General features: G+C 43.4%; 2 protein-coding genes across 2 annotated transcripts; one reads left to right on the forward strand and one right to left on the reverse strand.

Moving 5' to 3' along the window:
- Window positions 1-1,990: 1,990 nt before the first annotated feature.
- Window positions 1,991-4,376, reverse strand: LOC113092454 (zona pellucida sperm-binding protein 4-like). Its single transcript, XM_026258053.1, has 8 exons — window positions 3,596-4,376; window positions 3,332-3,519; window positions 3,160-3,257; window positions 2,931-3,088; window positions 2,665-2,857; window positions 2,440-2,587; window positions 2,288-2,360; window positions 1,991-2,213 (listed from the first exon to the last, which is right to left on the reverse strand). The coding sequence occupies exons 1-8, from the start codon at window positions 4,335-4,337 to the stop codon at window positions 2,137-2,139; spliced, it is 1,677 nt and encodes a 558-aa protein (XP_026113838.1). The 5' UTR covers window positions 4,338-4,376; the 3' UTR covers window positions 1,991-2,136.
- Window positions 4,377-5,109: 733 nt separating this feature from the next.
- On the forward strand, window positions 5,110-7,154 carry LOC113092455 (zona pellucida sperm-binding protein 3-like). The gene is made up of 8 exons (XM_026258055.1): window positions 5,110-5,680; window positions 5,904-6,022; window positions 6,103-6,202; window positions 6,258-6,451; window positions 6,553-6,670; window positions 6,752-6,834; window positions 6,895-6,986; window positions 7,056-7,154. Exons 1-8 carry the CDS (start codon window positions 5,147-5,149, stop codon window positions 7,133-7,135), a joined length of 1,320 nt encoding a protein of 439 aa, XP_026113840.1. The 5' UTR covers window positions 5,110-5,146; the 3' UTR covers window positions 7,136-7,154.
- Window positions 7,155-7,825: the final 671 nt, after the last annotated feature.

A 7,825-nucleotide genomic window follows, 5' to 3' on the forward strand; every position in this document is an offset into this window, starting at 1 on the left:
CCAAAATATCTTTAACCCCTTTGCTGTCAAGGATCGTCACCGGCCCCAGATTATTGTTTTACTTTCACAGCACGTTAAACATCACTCTCTTACTTGACCTGGAGAAACTGCGCATCAGTTGAAAGTTTAAAGACTGTAGCTTCAATATTTGACCAATGTTTTGATAAAACAGTGACCGTAATTTATGTCAGGAGTACAAAATAGGAGCCATTTTTAGAATAGAAATTCACCAAGCATTCATATTCAGTCACGTCTGCAGTGGTTTGTGTTGTCATAGATTCACTGAAAAGCGTCAAATAGGGTTTATAGGCAAAAGTTGCATATACACAGAGATATATTTACTGATGTTTACTTTATATTTCTTCAGACAGAATCATAATTTCTATTCATTTTCCACTGGTTTACGCGATCTGATGGTAATGATCCGCTCCCAGCCCTGTCTCTGTGTGTATAGTCTTCCGTGTGTGCGCTGACAGAGACCGGATTCGCCCGTGTCTTGTCCATCATAACGGTGCATCATATGCCGCCCCGTCCTACCCATGATGCATTTCCTGTACACTTCCGTGTTGATATCTGACCACAACAACACAGAGAAACCTCTGTACCCATGAAATCCAAATAATAAACACACGATTACGTTAGTTAATGGTTGGTATGCGATTTTCTTGAGATTTGGGGCGTTTTTATAACAATATTAAAAATGTACATCTGAAATGCTAACTTGTGCAGCGATGTAAAAGGCTATAAATAGCAAATTCCACATGTGATCGCAAAAGGAGGTTATTACAAACCTCAGTCAGGGTTTAAAGTGAGTTTTGAGTAAAAGTGTACTAATAATTTCATAAATAGTCTTATGTAGCTTGATGCTAACGTTAGGTCTAATGCAGCTACATAGCAGGTGCAGTTCTTCTTCATAATGCATTTTGTAATAGTTTTGTCAAAGGTTGTAAGAAAATGTTTTGTTGTATTTTTATAGTAAGGCTTTTGATAACAGTGGGTTAAATGTATACTGGAAGTGAAGCGATGTGGCTTGGTAAACCTTGAAATACCAGAACAAAGGCTAAAAGTAGCGAAATAAAAACAAAAGAATGATGATAAATGAAGAATGAGGATTTTGTGTCATACCTGGCCGATGTGTGAAAGGCTCGTTTCGGAAGAACAATAGAATCATGAATGGGGCAGTTTTGCCGGTCCAAACAAGAGATAATCAGGAGTCATAAATCAATTTTGTTAGCCTTTTATGAGCCTTCTCTAAAAACACACATGACATGGTCTTAGAAAAGGTTTCATAAAATTCACACTTTGTGAGATCATATTCTGAAATAAAGTATTAGTAGACTTGTGGCTTTAGCTTCATTATGTATCTAAAATCATATCCTACATCATTTAATACACTTCAATAGGTTTTTAATATTTTTATTGACATGTTTGAGCTTATCTCGATTATAACGGTCTGAGTAATTCTGATTCCTGAACAGTAAACTTTGAAGTGTCAGCTTTGTGAACATTATGTATCTAGTAAGAAAGACTCCTAAGCAGCAACCTTTTAATTTTGGTTATGTCATTTGTGTCTCCATGCTGAAAATGAGTGGTGACAAGTAAGGGGTTAAATTGTGTTCCGAAGACGAATGAAGTTTTTACAGGTTTGGAACAACACGGGGGTAGGTAAGTGATTAGTGACACAATTTTGGGGTGAAGTATCCCTTTAATATCACTACTTTGAGTTGCGGATAATTGACACCGTTTCGTGTTTGCTTCAAGACAGTCGAGAATTGATTTCCACTTAAAACTTGAGCTCAGCGATTTGAGTTGTATTTAAAACAAAAGCCGCAAGTAATCCACATAACTTTATATATTCTGAATGTCGGGAACCAAACTACTGTTTGGAAGACAAGTTAAAAAAAAATAAAATAAATAATAAGGGGAGCCTTGTGCCGCCCCAGGTTAGCAACTGGAGGAAGGATTAAGGAATGCACAACCTTACAAAAGGTTGTGGAACCTTGGTTTAATAGTGAGAGGGGAAAGAATAAAAACACTGGGAAGAGGCATGTAATCCCGCATTCTGCCGAACCAAAACAATACCAATAGACAAAAAGACACCTAAGGGTTCTGAAAAGTTTATTAAAAACACTAGATTTACATGACCAGAGTAACTTCTCCACTAGAAACCACAGTCTGCTCCCCAGAGACAGCCTTGATACGAGTGTCTCTTCCTGAAAGAGAGATGTTCAAAGTGAGAATGCACTTCTAAAATGCCCAGTTCCTCTTGTCAAGAGCAAGAACTCACGTTTCCTGGTGCAGCTTTGCTCACAAGAGCCAGATGATGGATGGCACACCTCTGTAGTGCAGTGGATAAAGATCTGACAGGGAAGAAAGAGGCTCAAGTCATCGAATCCACAAGTAGTAAATATACAGATGTTCAAGTAAAGGGGGGCATACGGTTTCCTGCAGAGCAGCCAGTGAGGCTGGATCTACAAATGTGAACATCTTCACAACAAAGCGCTTGTAGTGGGTTGGGAACTGAAGACCAGACGATCCAGTCACTGGAACCAGTGTGGTCAGATAGCGGTCGTCCTGGTAAGGGCATCTGAAAACAAGAGAAAAAAAAAAGTTAGAAAGGGTCTCCCAGCAGACTAACTGGATAAAGATTGGCTGTACACTCACCCGTCGATCAGAAGGTCCCACTGGGGGAGACTGAGTGGACTGGGGGTTGAAGTCGTCCAACAACGTCCCAGCGTCAGGACAATGTTGGGGTCGGTCCTCTCCATAATGTGCACCTCAACATACACAGGCTCTCGCAGGACTTTTGTGATGGGATAATCAGCGTCACTGTAATAGGACGTGTAGGCCTCATCCCCTGAGGAACAACACTGGGGTTTAACCAGACTCCAGTTTGAAAGGCTTTAGGCAGACACAGGACAAGACCTTACCTTCAGCACAGCCTTTGGTGACGCATTGGCCATTGGCCAGTCTGAGCTCCACCCTGAGAGGTCCAGGAGCAGCTACTGGTGGAGGTGGAGGAACAGAGTTGACCTCCACAACCAGAGCTTCCACAGAAGTTCCCGAATATCTACACTGGAAGAGAAACCTGGACGACACACAGCGAGCTTGTAGCATTTATCAGGGATTAATGGTCACACCAAGACATGGATCACCTACTCAAAATGACTGTCCCTTGTGATAGAACCATATGGTCCAATCCCCACTTCATACGAGGAGGTCATTCGGTTTTCATACACCACATATCCGCTGTCCTCCTGTGAATAGGAACAGTGTCAGCATCCAGTCCATCACAAGCAAATGCAGAATAAAACCAGTAGCAGCTGCTCACAATCACGCTCGTGCCACATGCGGTCACAGGGAACTGGTATATAGCAAAGGAAGGTGTAGACCCCACAGGAGCACAAGGTGGGTCATTTCCACCCAGTAGATGAACCGTATCCAGACTCAGTCGAGGCAGTGTAACATCTCTAGACACCACTACCACAAACTGACCATCTCTAATACACTGGACGGTCACTAGAACAAGGTACAAGAGCAGGTTAAATTCAGAGAATCAGTTTGACACGAACGGAATAAGATTGGGAACACTTACCCGCCCTTCCATAGAAACACTGCTGTCCGTTAAAGCAGCAGTTGATAGCTTCACACTCAGCACCACTGATCCCAGGTAGACCACATTGGATCTGCTCAGAATCAGCTACAGCTACACATTTATCAAAGGGCTCTGCCTGCACTACTGGCTTCTGAAACTGCTGTTTAACTGGCTTCTGAATCGGAAACTGCGGCTTAGTTAACTGTTGAACAGGCTTCTGAAGTGGAAATTGCGGGTTAGGTAGGTGTTGAACTGGTTTCTGAATCAGAAACTGCTGGTTAGTTAGCTGTTGAACAGGCTTCTGAAGCGGAAACTGCGGCTTAGTTAGCTGTTGAACTGGCTTCCGAAGCGGAAACTGCTGGTTAGTTAGCGGTTGAACAGGCTTCTGAAGCGGATACTGCGGCTTAGTTAACTGTTGAACAGGCTTCTGAAGTGGAAATTGCGGGTTAGGTAGGTGTTGAACTGGCTTCCGAAGCGGAAACTGCGGCTTAGTTAGCTGTTGAACTGGCTTCCGAAGCGGAAACTGTTGGTTAGTTAGCTGTTGAACTGGCTTCTGGAGCTGAAACTGCTGGTCAGTCTGCTGGAGCTGAAACTGCTGGTCAGTCTGCTGGAGCTGAAACTGCTGGTCAGTCTGCTGCATCATCAGAGCTTGAGCATCCTGAAGCGACTTACTCCACTGTGGAACAGCATGACAGAAAGCACAGACCAACGAAATCTGAACCAAACACCAACTTCCAGCCATTGTTCAACAGCTAAACACAAAGAGGAGACATTGCCCTTTGGTCTTTTTCTATTCTACAGATTTCAGCTAATTAACGATAGTCCCTCCCTCTTCATTAACAACTGAGTGGACAAATCCCAGGGTTGTAAATGGACATGTAAAACCGTTCTGGAGAATTTTTGCCCATACCCAAGCCACGTACCTTTTTATGTAGATATCATTTAAAATATTGTATCAATGCATTCTATGGCACCTTTAACTGGGATTATGAACTCATATTTTGGCCGGAAACAATAGTTTGAATTTCTTAACGATGGATTTGTTTCTTATAAACACAAAGCCTTTCACTTCAAAAGACAGTAATTGATGTGAATTACTTGTGGATTATATTGATATTTATATCAGCTCTTTGGACTTTCGTTCTGATGCCACCCATTCACTGCAGAGGATTCATTGGGGAGCAAGTGATGTAATTCTACATTTTTCCAAATCTTTTCCAATGATAAACTAAAAACCATTTAAAAAGAGAGAGATTTTTATGAATATTCTATATTATTTGAGTCATATCAGGGGCTTTTTTAATGACATTCATTGTCTATCATAGACACACAGTCAAACTTGAATTGTAAAATTGTGAATAAGTGTAGATGAAAATCTCAGATCCTTATCAAGCCTTCCATTGGCTAGTGACATTCCAGAACGTTCTCATTTGTTAATTTGTTGAATCAAAGGTAATCAATCAAGCTGAAAGGGGAGGAGCCGCTTAAATTCAAAGCTGTACTTAATGGCAAAGACGAGGACTGGTGGGTATTGTGTTAACGTTTGTCAGGATGGGTCTTTTGCAATATGTGTTAGTGCTGGTTGTGCTTGTGGTGTTTGATCTGAAGAATGCTTTTGGAAGTTTGAGATCCAGTCAAAGTCCAAAAAGCAAGAAGCATCAATCATATCCAGCTTCCAGAGTGCCTGTTTCTTCTCAAGTGCTCGGAAACACTTTGCAGAAGGCTTCTCTGTCTCAGAGTCTTGACTACAGAGGATTTGCACAAGAGCCTCTTGGTCTTCAGGAGAAGCAGGTGTTGCAGGGTCCAGTGAAGCCTTTGGACTGGAGGTTTCCCACTGTTCCAGAAGTGCCGAGTGAGATGGCGGTGGACTTCCATTTGAGGCAACCTGTGACTCCCAGTAGTGTAGCTATTCAATGCGGTGAGAACCGGGTTCATGTGGAGGTACAGCAGGACTTGTTTAGCAATGGTGAACTGATCCAGCCATCTGGTCTGACTTTGGGAGGATGTCCTGTTGTCGGTTTGGTCCCAGGCTCCAAGGTGCTCTTCTTTGACAATGAACTGCAGGACTGCAATAGTGTGTTGATGGTAAGAGCGGTTAAGTGTTACTAGATTTATTGAACCCTACTAAAAATGGGCCCTTGTTTTGGTATCGACGGTTCCCTGAATCTATATCTGGGGAAAAACTCTTAATAACCGCTTACTCGGGTAACCAAGTGTTATGGCATGACTTGCTAAGATGCCTTTAGGAATGGGGGGGGGGGGGGGGTTTGGGGAGAATCCTCTAGGTAACAACGTCCGTCTCCTATAGATGACTAAGGATGAGCTTGTCTACACCTTTACCCTTACCTACACTCCTGAGGCGTTTGCTGGCACTCCGATTACCCGTGCAGGTGGTGCAGTTATTGGTGTTCAATGCCATTATCAAAGGTAAGTGACCTTTTGTGACTCGTGGCATTGCTTGCGGTGGTGGAACTGGAAGCCCGTTTAATTGGTAACTTGAACGGCAGGTTTCAAAATGTCAGCGGTAATGCCTTGAAGCCAACTTGGGTCCCTTATGCCTCAACGGAGGCTGGTGAAGAAGTCTTGCTGTTCTCCCTGAAGCTTTGGGTTTGTGCAGTTTCTCTAGACCTCCTGCCTTCTGAACGAGGCTGTGCCTAAGCAGTTCTTCCCTCTTGCAGATGACTGGTCCTTTGAGAGGCCTTCAAACTCTTACTTCCTGGGTGACGTTATTAATGTTGAGGCATCTGTGAAGGTATACAACCACGTCCCTCTGCGTGTGTTTGTGGACAGCTGTGTGGCCACCCAAGTACCTGATGTGAACGCCCTTCCGAGATATTTGTTCATTGAGAATCATGGGTGTGTTCATGTCACCAGATGCTGCAGAGTTGACTTGTTCTCGCGTTTGCTCCTTGTAACCACTTTGTCCCCGACAACTACTTTTCACTCCTTTTTTTTAGATGTCTTGTGGATGCCAAGGTCACAGCTTCCAGCTCGCGCTTCATGCCTCGATCCCAGGAGGACAAAATCCGGTTCCAGCTGGAGGCCTTCATGTTCCAGGGGGGATCCAGTCCTTCTGTATGTATTATGAGTGTTTGGGAGAACGACCTCTCCCATTTGCTTTGGTTTGTGACCCCTTACCCGTGGTGTCTCTTGCAGATCTACATGACGTGTGTTCTGAAGGCCACTCTTGCTTCTGCACCTAGTGACGCGCTCCACAAATCCTGTTCCTTTGCCAATGGGTATGTTCATGCCACTTACGAATACATTAAAGGTGCCATGTCTGATTTTTCGTATTGCAGGTGGCTTGCTGCTGATGGGAACCACCAGGTTTGTGGTTGCTGTGACTCCACATGTGGTCCTGATGGTGGAACTGCTGCTTCTCCTTTTGGAGGTAGGAAGGTGCTTTTAAGCTTGGTTTTTGACCCTTCAAGCACTTAACTCTGGTGTCTGCTTTTTCTAGGCCTTCAGTGGGAAGGGAAGGCCTCGCTCGGTCCTGTAGTGGTTCAAGAGCACAAGAAGACTTTGGCTGGTCTTCAATAAATGTGGGGGAGCAAACTTATTCTTGCTTCGGTTTTTCTTGTCTAGTTTAACCAATTGATTTGAGCGAGGAAGCGGGTAGTCCTACTGTACCTATTCTCTTGCCAGAAGGAAAGGCTCCCTTTTCGCGTTAGGGAAGTTAATAACCCTTTTAAAGGGACCTGCTGTGAGCTCCCTTTTGATGAGTACTGTAAAGGTGGAATACATTGCCCATGATGCTGTAAAGGGACTGCTGTTAATTGGCACTTGTGCCAAGAGTTCTGCGTGAACGTCCACTTCCTTGAAGCACTGCAGATTTTGCGTGCCTCTTATGCAGTGAACTTGATTTCTTCGTGTTGGTAACTTCAAATGAGCAGTTTAATTTTCTCCTTGCATCCCCAAATAGGTTTGCTCAGTTAAATTTGTTTCCTAATGCTCCTTGTTGACATCTCTAATGCTTTTAAATCCATGTACAATAAAAGCGCACTCCCAGTATCAACACTGGCACAACATTTTCCACCTTCAGATGGGTTATTTATAGGTTTTCCATTGTGTTAGGAAAATGGCAGGCATCTCTTAAGTTCAATTTAGTATTTGGGGAGCCAAACTTGCAGAACCTGTACTGACGTAAGGGGGTTTTTGTGCAGTAGCAGGTCAATTATAATTTCTGAAAAAATAATTGCCGAAATGACACTCAAATAGAACTAATGTTTG

This window comes from Carassius auratus, unplaced genomic scaffold (assembly GCF_003368295.1).
Source record: "Carassius auratus strain Wakin unplaced genomic scaffold, ASM336829v1 scaf_tig00214598, whole genome shotgun sequence".
Lineage (NCBI taxonomy): Eukaryota > Metazoa > Chordata > Actinopteri > Cypriniformes > Cyprinidae > Carassius > Carassius auratus.